Below are 17989 nucleotides of genomic sequence, written 5' to 3'. Positions count from 1 at the left end.
AGAACTCTCTTTTAGACTAACTCTTTCACTCTTTGTTTTCTCTTGTGTTTTGTGTGTATAAAACCAAATGAAGACCACCACTATTTATACTACAAGAAGTCTTCCTAGCAATGAATAGGAAGATAATGGAGGTAGTAAATAGTGAAGGTAATGACCTTAGGAGTTTCATAGGTTACATAGGTTACAATAGGAGTTACATAGGTTACAAAGAGTAATGGAGGAATTAAGAATGAAATAAAGTGATGGATAACCAATGCTAATGGATGATGTAGAAGTTATCCATTCCAATGTTTATTGGAATGTTTTTATCTCACTATGAATTCAACCAATAAAGCCAAAAGTAATGGCATTACATGGCTACCAAGTCAAAGATGAAAAGCATGATTAAATTGGTAGTTTAAAACACAAATGTCTACCAATGGTCATTCTTATAACTCCAAAATAAAGCAATTTAATATGTTAAATATTAATATTAAAATGCTAATAACCTAACATCTTGTATTTAAATTAAAAATTTCATATATTAGTTTAATTTTGTGTATCTTTATAATGAAAATTAGTAATAAAATAAAATTTTATTATTGATGAAAATTATAAAAATATATTAGTTTGAAATTAAAGTAGTATATATTAAATAATATATTTTTAAAACTATTATATTACATTTAAAATGACTTATGAATATTAGATATTTAATTAATGAAACTATATGTAAAATAATATATTCATTGGAAAATAAGAAAATATTAAAAAAGTAAAATAGAGGGTGTGAATTTTTGTTCTCCAAATTTAAAGAATTACTATTCAACTCTCTAAATTTGAAGAATAGAGAGTGATTTGGAGATGATTTGGAGTGCCCATTTCTATTTTACTCTTTAAATATAGAAAATGTAGAGTAAAATAGAGTGGGTTAGAGATGGTTTTAGAGGGTCATGTGAATTTCAAAGGGGACACTTGGTTATAAGAATGAAGAGATAGTAATTATAGGATAAAATACAAAATTATTTCATTCGTATTTGATTGAATTTTGATTTCGATACAAGCAGTTTGGAATTATATATATCATAATTGTATTTTTTTTTGTATAGCATCTTCTATGCAAAATAGTAATTATGTTGTAACTTTTTTAGAAAACAAATATTTTTTATATCATATTCATTAAATAATTAATTTTGTCATAATAATCACACTATTTTACTAGTATAATCTGTTCACAAATCAAACAACCCATCAGGTTGTGTATTGTAGATGAGAGAATGTTACTGAAAGTATTTCCTTATTTTTGCTCTTTATGTTCAAATATTTATTTGTTTTTTCATTTTCAATAACAATAGTGTTTAAATTTTGCATTGAAGTTAGGTTATTCCATTGAGTAGTTAGTAGTTAATACTTTTTACCAATAAATCTACTCCATTGAATAGTTTTATCTACCAAAACTTGAGAAAAATTAGGGAGAAATACCATATCAATATCTTTATATTTATTGAGATTTATATTCTAAAAATTATCCAATTTCCATAAATTGCACCTACTTCATCAATACTACTCTGACATATCCTTTTAAATGCCTTCTTTTTTTAATGACATATTACATAAATATGTCCTTTAACTTGGCTTTAAATTACATTTATGTCCTTCTATTTTGGGTGTGCACAAGTAGACACTTAAACTTGTATAAAGTTGAACAAATAGACACACATGTCCTACGCGTCATCCTACGTGTCATTTTTTGTCCTATGTGATGTCTTATGTGTATTGTGCTATGTAGGACTCATTTGTTTATTTATTTAAAAGTTGGATAGTTAAAGTGTCTGTTTGTGCATTATGAAAGTTGGAAGTCAAAATTAAAATTTGAAGCCAAGTTTAAGGTCCAATATATGTATTATGCCTTTTTTAATATACAAATGTAGATGTGTAGTTACTTACCAATCTACAAATTGCAATTGTATACCGAAGATGTATCACATATTCTGTCTAATCACGCTTCACCTTTAGTTTTTAATCTTCCACCATACTATATTTTTCCTAATTCCTGTTATAGTCAATCTCTCACACCTTTTGGCTGACACATCTTTGTACCCTGTCTTCATATATACGAACAATCTCAACCTTGTTTTTGTCTTTTTGTCTGCCACGAAGGCCATCACCACTTTATATCGAATAATTTTGCTTTTAATCATATCTCTCCTAAGATACTCACACATTCATTAGAGTATCCTTTTTCGTATCTTGTCTAATCACTTCCCCTTATCTATGTTACATCTTCAAAACATGAAATTGTCAGCACTATATCCCATATAATAGTGAGCATTCTACCGCCATATACAATCGTATTAGTCTAACCATCACTATGTAAGACTTACCTTTTGAGACTCGGCGACACATTTTTATTGCACAATACCTTAGAGGCGAACTTCCAATTTCACCTACCCTGATCTAATATTGTGCGCTATATCATTGTTAATCGCCCAATCTCCTTGAATTACAGACCCATAAAGTTGTAACTTTCTTTCTTTGGAATTAAATAACTAGTGGATTGATCATCACTTCTACCTCTTTGGAATTAAATAACTAGTGAATTGGTGTCACTTCCACCTCAGTAGCATGTGTCACGTCACTTCAAGTACTTTATCTTAATCCTACTTAACTTGGAATCTTTAGACTTCATACTCTCTCCAAACTTCCATCCTATCATTAAGTTTATGTTGCGTTTCATTAATCAATATATATGTTATCTAGGAATAACATACACCATGACATTGCGGTTGAATATATCGTGTCAATATATACATTAATTCACCGAGACCAAAAAAATGAGTTAAGTTTTGATCCTTGGTGCAACCCCACCATGACCAGAAAGTGCTCCAAATCACCTCTTACTATCCTAACTCAAGTTTTGGCTCTATCATACATTTTCTTAATAGCCCTAATGTAAGCCACGTGCATGTACACCTCTAGACTTCAAACATCTCTAAAGTACCTTTCTAAAGTTTATGAACACAATGTACAAGTCTCTTTTTTGTCCCTATACTACTTTAACAATCTACTTATAAAACGAATTTTTTGAAAATATTTCTTCCAAACTATTTGTTCAAAGACAGAGTAAAAATTAAAAATATTTTTTGCCTAATTTATTTATTTTAAATCAATAACTTTGTCATTATAATTACAACATGCATAACAATCTCATTATTAATAATCTTGAGATATAACTCTTTTCTCTACCAAATGACCCCTAAAAGATGGAGTACATATAATAGATGAACCCTGATTCAAAAATTTACCTGAAATTGATGTATTTTGATTAGGTACAAAAGAATAAAGATAGGATGGAAAATTCCAAAGTGGAAAAATAAAAACAAAAAATAGCTATGCTCGACCAAAAATCAACAATCAAAGGCAAATAGGGTGATGATTAAAAAGAAAACTATTCTTTTATGATTATAATGCAATAAAATCTTTTAATATTTAATAAAACAATAGGTATTTGTATTACTTTTTAATATTCATCCATTAATTAATCGATTGAAATGTATTAACACATATATTATTTTGTATGAGTTTAGACATTAATTTTAATTTTTATAATAAAATTTCTTTCTATTTTTTTGTTTCGTGATAATATTATTATCGAGAATCGTTTTATTTTTTATCATTATTTTAAAAATATTGTTAAATTACATAAATTTGAATGAGTGAGATTTTTTTATTCGAATTTATAAAAGAAAATTAAATTGATTATCTTTTGAATATCAAACTTTTCTAACGAAATATATTTCAAATCAATTAACCAAGTGAATGAATATTTAGTAATTCAAATCGAGTTTAGAAGTAAAATCGAAAGCAAATGGCAGAGTTTTTGGCCAAAAACATCCTTCAACTATACCTCAAACTTAAACTACATCCTTAAAGTATCATTTTTAGCAGAAAATATCCTTTAACTATTCCCCAAACTTAAACTACATCCTTAAAGTATCATTTTTAGCAGAAAACATCCTTTAAATATTTGTAACTGAACAACTTTCATCCTTTTGTTAAATATTGTCAAAAAACTAAGGGATCTTACGAAAACATGAGCAATTAACGTGACTATCAACAAAAGTTATTATGCATAATTTCATTACTTTCTATCAAAAGTTCTTGAAAAATATAAAAAATCTTAGACACTATTACTTATGGAAACTAAAAATGATTGGAAGGTGTGAGCGTACATGATTTGTCTTTTTCGTAACGGAAGAAGTTGGAGATTAATTATTTTAAGTTTTTGGTCAAACTCATCCTTAAACTATATCTCAAACTACATTCTTAAAGTATCATTTTAATCATAAAAATATTCTTCAAGTATTTTAAAGTAACAATTTTCACCTTTCTACTTGAATTTATCAGAAAACTAATTGATATATCCCACAAAAATAAATTGTCCCTTCCTAATTATTATTCTTAGATATGCCAAGAATATTATTTTTTTCGTAATTGAGTTAACAATTATGCAAAAATTTTTAACTTGACCGATTTTTTCATTAATTTTTCATATAATTTTAATTAAAAATATTACTAGTTTAAATATGTGTTTTCTCAATTGAATATGCTAGAAGTGACATTTGTTGGAGACTTCCCATTCTAAGGATGTAGAATGAAATTCAAATACGAAACATAATCAGGTCACTTCGATATTAGATTGACCCAAAAATCTATTAATTTAATTGGTTAAGAAAAAGATAAAAATAATTAATCTCCAACTTCTTTTCGTTATGAAAAAGTCAAATCATGTACGCTCACACCTTTCAATTATTTTTAGTTTCATAAGCAATAGTGTCGAAGATTTTTTATATTATTCAAGAACTTTTGATAGAAAGTAATGAAATTATGCATAATAAATTTTGTTGATAGTCACTTAACTGCTCATATTTTTGTAAGATTCCTTAGTTTTTTGATAATATCTTACAAAAGGAGGAAAGTTGTTTACTTAGAAATACTCGAAGAATGTTTTCTATTGAAAATGATACATTAAGAATATATTTTAAGTTTGGATATAATTAAAAGATATTTTTTGCTAAAAATAATATTTTAAAGGTATAATTTAAATTTGACGTATAATTAAAGGATGCTTTTAGACAAAAACTCACAAATGACACGAAGTAATTATTAGAACGGATACCTACCTATCGCTACTCCACCTCCTTCTCAACATTTCCACACATTCAATTTCATCATATTGAAAATTACAAAATCATCAAAAATTCAACAGTATGATCATCTCTATTGTTGAAAGATCAAATTCAGCTTGTTTGTGACTGAGTTATAGTAATTGTTGCTGCTGTAATTGTGTGGTCAATTAGGTAATCGATGATAATTGTGAAGGATTTGATTTGAAAAAGCACAAAAAATGAGCACCGAAAGGCAATCGGTGACTGTTCGAGACCTTGTTGAAGAAGCTAAGAAGAGAGTTGTTTTCTTAGTCATATGTGCTATTGGGCTCTCCTATTTAATGTCTCGTGAGTGTTCATTTTTATTTTCTAGAGCTATTGTAGTTTTACCGTAATCCTCTATCGCTGTTGTTTATACAAGGTTAAAATTATTATTTTTTGTGTATATATGTAGTAGATATTGAATTTCTTTGTGTATTTACTTTTAAGTAGTTTTGATTACTATTAATGAAAATCCTGGTTCCGCCGCGCTGATGAGGGGCCTACCTTGTGTAGATGTACTTGAAGTAAGGATTTGATTGATTTGAAGGCTCAGACTAGGGTATGACATTCCATACTAATTTTTCTGATCCAAGGTCTTTCATGTACAAGTAGGGATGGATTCTAAGGTTACTTATTTTGGTTGTGATGAGGATTTTAATAATGGATGCGAAGTATGTAACTGTAGAGTGGCTCTTTTAGGCCTCCCTCTCCTTTTTGACCTTGCAAAATCTTTTTAAATTACTTCAGTAAGGAGAGAGAAATGCAGCTTCTTTGGTGGTTTGAATGTGCTACAATGAGCTCGTGTGACTCGAAAGGCCCAAGAATCAATGAGTGACTGCTGAAACTAGCTATGAAATGACAATGTAGGATCACTTTAATCGAGAATTCCCTAGAAGACTTGATAAACTAGCTAAATCATTAGAGGAATGAGTTACTAAATGTAGATGTTATAAACTTGGTAAACCAAAGAAGGAGAAAAGAAAAGAACTGCTGCATAAGTATATTGACCTGTATCGGCTCGATCTGCTGGACTTTGAATTTGCTACCTTGTGTGAATTGGGTTGTTACAATGTTACCTTGTAAGAGCACTTCGACGGAGGAGTGCACCCAGTTAACAATAGGATTAGATTCCTGACCACAGGTGATTGATTATTTGTCTTAAAAAATCATTTATTATGTCTAAATTATTAACTTTGAACTCAATAACTCGAAAGGACTAAATCCCGAACCCATAAGTTTCAAATCCTGATTCTGCCTCTTCTGATCACACAAGTTTATTCATTCAAAATGTGATCAACTTCCTGCTCGTGTATCAACATTTGCTGGTTGTGAGCTAGATAAATATGATTTCTACCGAAACATACTACATGCTGAGGAAAGTACTAGGGATCCCATGCATGTTGATAGAAAGAAATTCAAGAGTTCTCTCTTCACTAGAAGGAATCCTGTGCAAAAAAATAAAATGAAGTAGTTGGAAAAAGTCAGATCTTGTATGTTACTCCCTTCTATAACCTGAGCTGGTATGCAAGCGAGACATGATGCACATGCCATCCAAAGTTTAATGTATTTTGGGTCTCGGTATCCAAGGAAATGAGGAGATTGATGATGATGTGACACATCATATTAATGCAGTGTAGATAAGTGGAGGCTTGCATTTGTAGTATTGTGTAATAAGTAGGTGTTACCAGAACTTTAAGGCAAGTTCTACAGTGTAGTGGTTCAACCAACTATATTGTATGGGGTAGAGTCTTGGTCAAGCAAAAACTCTCACGTTCAGAAGATGAAAATTGTAAAAATGAGGAAGCTGCAGTGGATGTGTGGGAACACTAGGAGAGATCGGATTAGAAATGAAGATATCCAAAACAAAGTAGGAGTGACCTCAATGAAAGACAAGATGCGAAAGCGAGATTGAGATGATTCAAACATGTTAAGAGAAGATGCATGGATGCCCAATTGCGGAGGTGTGAGAGGTTGGCGTAGATGGTTTCAGTTTAGCTAGAGGTAAGTCGGAGAAGTATAACGGAGAAGTGATTAGACAGGACACAGTGCAGTTGCAGCTTACATTGGGTATGTTGTTGTTGCAGAAGATACTGTTCCTTTTGTTCTAGATTTGCGCTAGACCATGCATAGATACTATTGATGCTTACGTTATGATCTAGTGCTTTTGCCGTCACGTACTTTAACTCTATGTGAAAACAGAGATTGAGAAGATAATAATTACTAATAAAATGTATGGAGTTCGAAAAATTGTTGAACTTATACAGTGCTTGTCGAGTATAGCTCCTAAATCTACATTCATTTCTTTTTTCAATCTTTTGATACAAAGCCTTACCAACAATATTTTTCTCTCTTCTTTTTTTAGTACACCACTCGGAAAAACAATGCTTGCTAAAAGTAGAATAGAGCTTGTGAGATGGTTCAGATGTATTGTATATCTTCTTCTTTCTTCAGTGACCTTCTTATAGAGGTGGATGATCAGACTGAAGGTTTTTTTTTAGAAGAGATGACAACCCAAGAGATTTGATTCTTGGAGAAGGAAGGAGGGTCCTGTTTCCAAGAATAAGGTCTTTATTGACTTTCAATCAATTAATCCATTGATCAGCTTTGTGGAGCAATTCTCTCCAAACAAGATTTAGGGACTCCAAATGAGATCTGCATCTTGGTCTGTGTCATGATTTCTTCTTTATTGATGGGTTCTTGATAGCTTACTTTTGAGTTCTCCTTGATTTGTGATGGTATCAGTTATTTTTAATAGTTTCCTTTGATTGATAGATAAGAGGTCTTCCCGTTGATTCTAATCAATTTACAACTTGCTTGTTGGGATCTTCCTGTTGATTGTAATCAACTTACAGCTTGCTTGTTTCTTTTTCCTTTTGTGCCGCTTTACAGGATTCTTTCTTGAGTTCCTTTCCAGCCTGCATAATACATACACATCATCAAAATTAGCACACTAACTTCTATGAGAAATTATATTAGACTTCAAGAAGTCCCATTTTTATCAGGCTGGCTAGAGAAAAATCCATAAAGTTAGGTGAATAAAAGAAGATGAAAACATTAAAACTATCAAGAAAAAGTTCCTAAAGGCTGGAAGTAATTATGGATAACTATTCTTGTGGCGATCGGCACGACACATAGGATTCACAGTTCTCTTACAATTTACTATATGGATACCATTTCAAGGTCCACAATGATTCAACCAATAGATTTGATGCAGGAAGGCATGGAAGCCAATGTGAAGAAAGAATAAAACCTAAGATATTTATGAGTGCAAGGCAGTAAAAGAAGCCAAATGTTGTCTGACTCGCAGGGAGTATTTCTTTGCAACTTTTCTGACTACTTAATATGTCATAGATCAAAGTTGCGAAGCTTAAAATTGGAGGAACTAAGAGGTAAAGCGCAAGTGGAAGTGTCCTCCTTTAAATTATGACCGATGACTAACAACTTAATACAATTGTGAAGACATGCATGATTGGTCAACAAAGGTAGAGCCAGGATTTGAAGCTTATGGGTTCAGGATTCTAGTTCTTTTAAGTTATTGAGTTCTAAATTAATAATTTGTGCATATTCAATGAATTTTTTAAGATAAATACCGGGGTTGGACCAAAGCTATTGGGTTTGGCTGTACCCCATAAGCCATATTGGAGTTCCACCCCTACTGGTCAAGCAATAGGCATGAAGATATGTTTTTATACAATGTGTGTGCATTTTCCCTCGATTTAATTCTATATAAATGTCTATTTATCTTAGTATCTTCTCTTGAAATAAAATGTGTGCTAAAGCAGGAAACAATCTGTTGCCGTAAGACTTTACCAAAGTTTATTGAAGGATTTGATCCTTCTTCTTTGTGCTCAGAGAAATCATTTTTTAATAATGTTCGAGCATTTCTGTAGTTGTGATGGCCATCTGTCTTGGGATTGAGTATGATGCTGTAAACTACTTAATTGATGTACCGGAACAATTGTTGATGCAATTGCTGTACTTCACCGCTTCTAGTGTTTCCCAGTATAAAGTTTCTTGTATTGTAGCTGCCTATGTAGGAGCTAAGTCTAAGAACCTACACTTCTGTATGTCTGTCATGACAAATTTCTCTCTGTAAGCTACATGCATCTTTGAGAGATACTTTTTTTTTTTTTTAAAACTGCAGTGGGATGAAGGCTGAATGTTTGCAATCCGTTGGTTCCAATATCTGGATTAAACTTACAGTTGACTATTCTTTAGACATACTATGACGACAGGCCTTATAAACCTAAATTGTCATTTTCCCCTTGTTTTGCTTCGCAGTGACGAGCTCCTCAGTTTTTGTCAACTTGCCTGTAGCCGCACTCTTTATTGTTTCCCTTCGTTATCTGTCTCTTGATTTTGACGCGCGGATGAAAGCTGTAACATATAAAAGTAAGTCATCCATATCAAACAGCACTTTTCAGAGGAAACATATTGATATTCCAAGAACACTTAATGAGAAGTCCACCTGGAGGAAGAAAGTAAATTCACCTGCTGTCGAAGAAGCAATAGATCACTTCACCAGGCATATAGTTTCTGAGTGGGTCACAGATCTCTGGTACTCCCGCATAACCTCTGATACACAGGGTCCCGAGGAACTTGTGCAGATCATGAATGGTGTACTAGGGGAAATTTCACGTCGCATGAGAACTATTAATCTTATAGATCTCATCACAAGGTTTAAAATTTTAGTTCCTGGATGTTGCTGAAGATTTCCTCTTTACCTTAACTTTTTATCTTAAAGAATTCATTCAACTGAACACATGCAGAGATATTATCAATCTAATACGCACTCACTTGGAGCTGTTTCGTGCAAGCAAAATAAAGATTCAGAAGAAACGCCCAATTTCTTTGACAATTGAAGAGCTAGATGTGGAGCTTAAACTGGTGTTGGCTGCAGACAACAAATTACATCCTGCTTTGTTTTCTCCGGAGGCTGAGCACAAAGTAATTTCATTTTTATTATCTCTTAACAACTGATAATCAATTGATTTCTAGAAGCCCTTTTGGTCCGGATGTTTTATTTATCTTATATTAGTCTTCTTGATCTGCAGGTACTCCAGCATCTTATGGATGGTCTCATTTCATACACTTTTCAGTCAGAGGATGCACAGTGCTCTTTATTCCACAACATTGTCAGGGAGCTTCTTGCTTGTGTTGTAATGCGACCAGTATTAAATATAGCTAATCCAAGGTAACAGTTTCCTAGATCTTGCTTGTTGTAGTCAAATTTTGTTCTGCTCTTCACTTGTTCAATAACTTTTGTCAGGTTCATCAACGAGAGGATTGAGTCTCTAGTTGTTTCTGTAAAGAAGGGTGATAAAGGGAACACAGCAGCAGAAACTGAACCACAGTCCAGGCCGGTTGGATCTGGTAAAATATCAGCAGATCATTTTTCTCGGGTTTTAGATCCTTCTGCCAAGGGCGTAGAGCTTGTACAACTAAAAAATGACCAACCTAATAACACTGAGGAGCATGCCATGAACACTATGAATGGAACAGATTTGTTGTTGGACCCTTTGCTTTCACTTGATGCTCGGTCTACTCGTTCTTGGAGTTCTTTGCCATCACAAGCCGATGCAGATGACGGAAAAGGTATTCATAGACACCACTCTGGAGGAGAGTGGGGTGAAAGGCTAGATTTGCTTTCTCGTAGAAAGACTGAAGCCCTGGCCCCTGAAAATTTAGACAATATATGGGCAAAAGGCAGAAACTATAAACGGAAAGAAGAGGCCAATCTAGCATCTGATAAACTCAAGAAGAGTTCGTTGGTAAGTGCACCAAAATCGCCAGGACACTCAAAGGAAGCTAAACAGAAAGAGAGTGAGAGAGAAAACAAGGTTGGAGCTAAGCATTATGTGAAGGACAATGCTCCCTCGCAAGGTGATTTGAAAAGACCAATTTATCCTCCAGATTACTCGTATCAAGAGGAAAATGAACATAGCTCAGATGAGGATGAATCAGAGAGCACTAGTTCTTACACTACTGAAGATGAAGAACCCAGCAGTGTGACTGGTTTTGACTCTCCAGGAACTCAAGTGTGGGATGGGAAAAATATAAGGAATGTCAATCACATTCATCATCCACTTGAAAATAATGAAGGCCATAAGAGAAGAAATGGAAAAGCTAGTAAAACACATATTCGCTCTAAACACTTAAATAGAGTACTGTCTGGACGGAAAAGGTCTAGATTAAGCAACCAAACGGAAGACTTGTGGCAAGAGACACAAAGAACCAGCTTCTTACAGGGAGATGGACAAGATATATTAAAATCCAAAGAAAATGTGAAACCGGATGGTCCAAGTGATGACTCTGAGACAGAAATATTCAGTAGAATTTCTAGTGACACTAACACATCATCATATGTATCGTCAAGAAGCTTTTCGGAAATTCATAGTATGGGTCCTTATTCTACAACAGGTTCTATAATTGCTGATTCTTTTTTGAAATTAAGAAGTGAGGTATGAATTTGATTGTCATCCTTTTGTCCATGTTACCTACTTAAGGATTAACTCGGATGATCTTGGACGTCTACTGAATAAGCTTTTTCTCTGTTGCAGGTCCTGAGTGCTAATATCGTAAGAAGTGGCTCCAAAACTTTTGCTGTTTATTCCATATCTGTTACAGACATGAACAACAATAGTTGGTCTATCAAAAGAAGGTAGAGTGATTTGAACTTTCTTTTGTTAGGCGGGGTGATGATCACTCTTTTGTAAGATTATGATCTCAAGAATCCCTTGCATCAAATTAAAATTTAGGCTGCTAGTTGCAGGTTTCAACATTTTGAGGAGCTACACTGGCGTCTTAAGGAGTTTCCGGAGTACAATCTTCATTTACCTCCCAAGCATTTCCTCTCTTCAAGTCTGGATGTTCCTGTCATTCGAGAACGGTGCAAATCACTTGACATATATTTGAAGGTGATACTTTAATAGATGGCACATGACTGTCCCTTCCTTTAGCAATCAATATTACTTTCTTCCAGATCATAGTGACATCTTGTTCGATGCATTTGCTATGATATCTAAATAATGTTGAAATGTTACTCTTTCACTCCTTTAAATATGTTATACTTTGCGTTTATCATAGCACTTAATCTTGGTCTTAGTTCTGTAGTAGTACTTGGACTTTCATATCTGCCAAGAATTGTCTTTCATATTCCTGAAATCAATAAAATACCTTTACTAGTTCCAGTGCTATTTGGACGTCATGGGTTGCCAAGAGAAGGTTAAGATTAATCAGGAAACTGCGTTTTGGTATATAGTCCTCTAAAAGATCTTGTTCACTTTTATCTACTACTTTGCTTTTATTTCATTTGTCTAATGTTGTCTTTGTATTTTTTTGGCTTCTGTTTCTGCTTCCCTTAGAAACTTTTGCTGCTCCCAACTGTTTCCAACTCCATCGAAGTATGGGACTTCCTCAGTGTGGATTCACAGGTTGAAAACATTGTCAGTTTACAGTTTCTTACTCTGGATAGGCTTTAGAACAAAGAGAGTTGATTTTACATTCTTTCTCTGTTCCTTTGTTTTGCTATGCAGACATATAGCTTCTCAAACTCCTTGTCCATAATTGAAACATTACAGGGTGAGTAATCTGAGTTAGCATGATGAGAGGGAAAAGGGGTGGGGCATCGTCCTGTGTGTTAGTTATAAATAGTTTATATGGATACTGGATTTCAGCTGACCTGGACAGGACTGTACGCCAAAAGAGTAAAGAACCTCCGCATGGTATAAGCCCTCGAACTGATCTGTTATCCTCCAAGGGGAAGCATTCTAATACTGAAAGCAAGAATCTGACTTCAAGGATAGAACACGATCATGCAGGACATGAATCAAGGTTCAGGAAAGATTATGTTGCACTCTCTCCTCCAAAAAGACCTCTCACAGAAACTTTTGAGGATTCAAATAGTGACAACAAGGTGCATGCAAATAGAAAATCAACCCCAAACATGCAGACGACATCAAAATCAGTTGAAACTAACTCACTTGCATCACCTGAATCTCTTGTTGCTGCTACCGTGGATCCTACCTTTCCCAGTGAGGTAGTTACTTGTCTAATTTGGAAAGAATATACCTCCTTGCACTATTGAACTCTAAAGAATATATTGCTTCCGATTCATCGATTATGGGAAGATGAGAAGGTTCATTTATTCAAGGATGCTTTTATATTTGATGTAATTTCTAAATGGCTCTAAACCTCATTTTTATTTCACTGTAGTGGGTGCCACCAAATTTAACTGTGCCTATATTAGATCTTGTCGACGTCATTTTTCAGCTCCAAGATGGTGGATGGATCAGGTAGTATTTACATATGTGACTATCAAATTATGCTCTTGGACTTGTTTTTAAATGCACTTGTGTCATGGACTTCATTTTAGGAGGAATGCATTCTGGGTGGCTAAACAGGTTTTACAACTAGGAATGGGTGATGCATTTGATGATTGGCTGATTGAGAAAATCCAGCGTCTGCGCAGGGGTTCAGTAGTTGCAGCAGGTATCCAACGTGTTGAGCAGGTATTGTTCAAGTGCCCATTTGTTTATTTTTCAAGAAAGAGAGGTGATAATGACAAAATTTATTTGCATGTGGGATAGTAATGTTTTTGGCTCCTGGATAAGTGTCGTTAGCTCTCAACATATTTTTGTTCGGGAAATTCTTGTGTCTTTTTGTTCTTTTTCTGATTGTGCTCTATGTTCTTTCTCCCCTTTTAGGAGGTGGAGACAGGGCACTGGAGTATGTGCTGTCATCAGTCATCATCTAACTTGCTTTATTGATTCAAATGAAAGAGCTGGTGCATGCTTCTTTAAAATCGTTTTAATGCAGTTTCCCATGACTCTGGACAGCCAAGATTTCAATGTTGGACTAAGTATCGGTTAACTCTTTGTGCTCCATGTAGATTCTCTGGCCGGATGGTATATTCATCACAAAGCACCCAGCACGTCAACATCCTGCACCCACCTCATCCCCTAATTGTCCTCCAGGCCAACCTTCAACTCCATTATCTTCGCCCAGGCTGGAGAATTCACAGAAACTGGATGAGATGCAGAAACTAGAAGCAGAGCAACGTGCAAAATTTGTTTATGAGCTAATGATTGGTTGGTTCTTTTACCATATTCTGTTGGATATATGCATTCAACTCTACTCATTTTCTTTTTTCCGTACTCAGCAATTGTTCGACTCCTATTATCATTTGCAGATAAGGCACCAGCTGCTATTGTAGGACTTGTTGGTCACAAAGAATACGAACAGTGTGCAAAGGATCTTTATTACTTCATCCAGGTAATCAATCACCACGTCATTGTGTTCAGGAAACTAGTTAATATGATCATACCGTATTAACTTCTTTCATCTGTCTTACTTTCTGTGTTTGACCTCTTCTAACTTGACTTTATTTTTCTTGTACAGTCATCTGTGTGTATGAAGCAGTTAGTCCTTGATCTTCTCGAGCTATTACTGGTGTCCGCATTCCCAGAGCTGACTTCTGTATTTAACACATTGCATGAGGAGAAGGAGAGATTTGGAGAACTCAAAATAGATTAAGTGGATCGTTTGCCAAAATGCCAATTTTCGTCGTACAATTTTAAGGGAAATCGTCAACAAGTTTATCCCGTTAATCATGGTATTCTTTCTGTGGAAGCACAAAATGCTAGGTTCATTTTGTCAAATGTGTTGTCTGGAAATCCACAAATGATGGATTAGTAAATAGCAAGATATGACTTATTTATACTGAATTTGAATATTTAAGATGAAGCTAGAGTTTGGCTATAGATTCTCAAATATTCTTTTGACTGGTCATTTTTGGGTGAAGTTTCATTATGTGTTTTGATTATAATTTTTGTGAGAAATATTTGACTTTTTAAAGAAGCATAATTTATATCCCAAAGTTCTAAAAACTATTTAAAACACATAACATCCAAAGAGTTACAAAAGCAAAGCTGAACCTAACCAAGCCGAGACAGACATGAATCTAACGACAGAATGGCTAAAATGATATACTAAAAACTTACATTCTCGTATCCAGGGATGGACCCACACTTGGTCAAGGGGTGCTGAGCCGTCAGAAAGTTACATTGTATATAGGGGTCAAATTTTGGTTATGCTTCAACTAACAAAAACTTACAATGTCGTATCCAGGGTGGACCCACACTTGGTCAAGGGGTTCGCCGAAAAATACATTGTATATAGAGATCAAATTTTGGTATAATAAATACATCTAAAAGTATTGACAACCCTTGATACACGTGAAAGGTTTAGTCTAATAGTTAAGAAATCATAAATATTCCTTAAGATAGTGTGTTCAAGCCCGGTTGGCCAAGTAAGGCTATATCTTCGTACTAGTTCCACTTGAAGAGGTCTCTTTAGCAAAGAAGTCACTGACCTTGAATAGCCAGCTTTCTTGCACCATCTGGTAACTTTTTGATGCGAATCTAAATTAATCATGCTTCAACGTTAATACAAAATGAGAAAATAAAAAACTTTTAGCTAAAACACTCAAATATTACTACGACTCCGACACTCCGTACCCAAAGAGACTCAAACCCAATACCTCTTGATTAAGGATAAAGGAGTACTTATCACTCCACCACAACCCTTGTACTCCTTACCATTCCCCCACAACCTTGTTGGTGAACCTGGAACTCCTTTATTCAAATAGACACCCATATCACCACGCCAAAGACATAACATTTATTCAGGGTGTCCAACTTTAAATATATATGCTTTAAATGTAGAATTTGACGTATATATATAACATAATTTTTCAACGAAAGGTGTCCAAACTTCACCACGATCCTTGTTAGTGTTTCAGCTAAAGTTGAAACTAATGAAGTTCATGTTGTAATTACTCATCATAAGAAATGTGAAATTACATTTATGTAGCATTTTCATCTACTGAAAGCTAGCAGACTTAGGATGTTAGTTTACTTTTTATTTAGAAATAACTTTTTTTAATATATTTTTGAGCTGATATATAATACTTATATATTCTGCTTCTGATTAATTCAAATTGATATAGTACAATGCCTTTGTTAATATTTTTGTCCATGTTAAATTTATACCCTCACTTAAATAGAGTAACTAGTTTCGAAAACATGCAACTCTTTACTGTTATACATATTCATACAGGTCTAATCTAATGTTGATAATTATTAATTATATTATTCTTTTGTATATGTTGTTTTATGCAAAATTAAGAAAGTGTCAATTTATTCTTTTCATTGTTTTGGTAATTTGCTTGCAAAATAATAAGTTGTTGAAAAATATAAACTAATTAAGATAATATAACATATAGTATGTAATGTAGTAATTAACTCTTGCTTTAAATTTAATAAATGCAAGCATATCTAACAAAATTATTAAAGACGTTATAATGAATAAATATATCTTAACCATGTTAATGATGGAAAATATGATCAATAAATTGATTTTACATAAATTATAAGAATTATAAGATGATAGAAATACAAAAGTGAAGTGGACTTAATACTTCTTCTTAAGTTTATACCAGAGAATATAATAAAAAATCTATCAAAAGACGAAAATAATTGCAATTCAAAAAACTTATAATAAAATACAAAATCAATAAATAAAGTGAAAATATATGTACACACAAAAAGAAGGATCTATTGAGCAAGATAACTAAGAAAAATATTAGTAAAAACAAAAATACACAAATAACAATACAACGGATCTTGAAAGAAGTTTAATCATATAAATTGAAAAATTATTAAGAATATTTATACATAAATATTGTTTTCGGCCTATTTTTCGTACTAAAATAAGACATTATCAAAATCGAAAGAAGGGATACAATGTGTTTTGCCTCCAACATTTCCACAACGAAGCAACATATCTCTTAAATCCAAAACACAATATTGTTTTGTAACTGAACCCCAAAAGTAGGAAATGGGTGATGAATGCATGACAATGAAAAGCTTATAGAAGCTATGAATATAAAACATATAAGATGATTTTTACTTTGAGTGTGATAGATCATTTGCTTATGTGATGAATAATATAAATTTCTATCCAAATTTATAGAATCCTTTAAAGAATATGAAAATTTAATAATATTACTTCCATGGAAGATGAGAGGAATTAAACATTTTAATTGAAGTAATAACTAATAAACTAAAACTTTCAATAAATGTGGAAATATGTAACAACTTTCCAGATTCAAATTCAATGTATTTTGTTTAAAAGTCTATTAATTTAATTTTAAAAGTTAATGAAAAACATATTTTTATTTTCAACTTTTGATGAGTATGATTAATTAATTAAACAGAATATTATTAAATGTGATTATCTTTTTAATCTTTTCAACTTTTAAATTAAGGATAGTGAAACGACTTATAAATGATTTGTAATATAAAAATATTTGATAGAAAAATAATGTATTTTGGGTTAGTTAATATAACGTATAAATGAGAGAAAAATAAAATAAAATTACTAAGGTAAATGTATGCAACTGTACAAATATTAATCGGATTCTCAAACTGCAATATTTCTTAAATAGACTATTAAGGACCTTTTAAATTAATAGAATTAGATATGAACAATAAAAGAGGTAACAATTAATATTATGAAAAGGAAAAAAAAAGATAAGATGTAACTATTTAATAATTAATTAATTAGATATAGAACATTTTATTTTAGTATAAGGATATAATAGTAATTCAACTTTAAAGTTGGAATTATATTAATTCATCTAAGAAGTAAGATAAAATAATAGTAGTAAATTGAATAGGATAAGATAGAATATCCAAGATTAAGACTGAGTAAATCATATCATATCATATTTTATATAT

The 17989-nt window shown here is 32.7% G+C and overlaps 1 protein-coding gene across 3 annotated transcripts; it reads left to right on the top strand.

Annotated features, from left to right (window-relative positions):
- Positions 1 to 5131: 5131 nt before the first annotated feature.
- LOC107007266 lies at positions 5132 to 14978 on the top strand. Of its 3 annotated transcripts, XM_015205813.2 has the most exons (15): positions 5137 to 5495; positions 9471 to 9867; positions 9959 to 10136; positions 10244 to 10383; positions 10459 to 11650; positions 11750 to 11850; positions 11962 to 12106; positions 12554 to 12622; positions 12725 to 12770; positions 12866 to 13227; positions 13404 to 13483; positions 13564 to 13699; positions 14080 to 14278; positions 14380 to 14462; positions 14589 to 14978. In XM_015205813.2, the coding sequence occupies exons 1-15, from the start codon at positions 5387 to 5389 to the stop codon at positions 14721 to 14723; spliced, it is 3372 nt and encodes a 1123-aa protein (XP_015061299.1). In that variant the 5' UTR covers positions 5137 to 5386; the 3' UTR covers positions 14724 to 14978. The 3 variants fall into 3 exon arrangements, 2 of the variants coding, with proteins under 2 accessions (XP_027769281.1, XP_015061299.1); XM_027913480.1 differs by lacking the exons at positions 14080 to 14278; positions 14380 to 14462; positions 14589 to 14978 and adding an exon at positions 13895 to 14060 and having other exon boundaries at positions 5134 to 5495; XR_003575579.1 differs by lacking the exons at positions 13404 to 13483; positions 13564 to 13699; positions 14080 to 14278; positions 14380 to 14462; positions 14589 to 14978 and adding an exon at positions 12375 to 12442 and having other exon boundaries at positions 5132 to 5495; positions 12866 to 12882.
- The last annotated feature ends 3011 nt before the right edge of the window (positions 14979 to 17989 follow it).

This window comes from Solanum pennellii, chromosome 12 (assembly GCF_001406875.1).
Source record: "Solanum pennellii chromosome 12, SPENNV200".
Taxonomy (NCBI): domain Eukaryota; kingdom Viridiplantae; phylum Streptophyta; class Magnoliopsida; order Solanales; family Solanaceae; genus Solanum; species Solanum pennellii.
This window is presented reverse-complemented; position numbering and strand designations above follow the sequence as displayed.

Coding starts and splice junctions, on each gene's coding strand:
- LOC107007266 (XM_015205813.2), top strand. CDS start 5,387: ATGAGCACCGAAAGGCAATCGGTGACTGTTCGAGACCTTGTTGAAGAA. Junction 11,851..11,961: donor AGTTGGTCTATCAAAAGAAG/GTAGAGTGATTT, acceptor TGCTAGTTGCAG/GTTTCAACATTTTGAGGAGC. Junction 13,700..14,079: donor GTATCCAACGTGTTGAGCAG/GTATTGTTCAAG, acceptor TGCTCCATGTAG/ATTCTCTGGCCGGATGGTAT.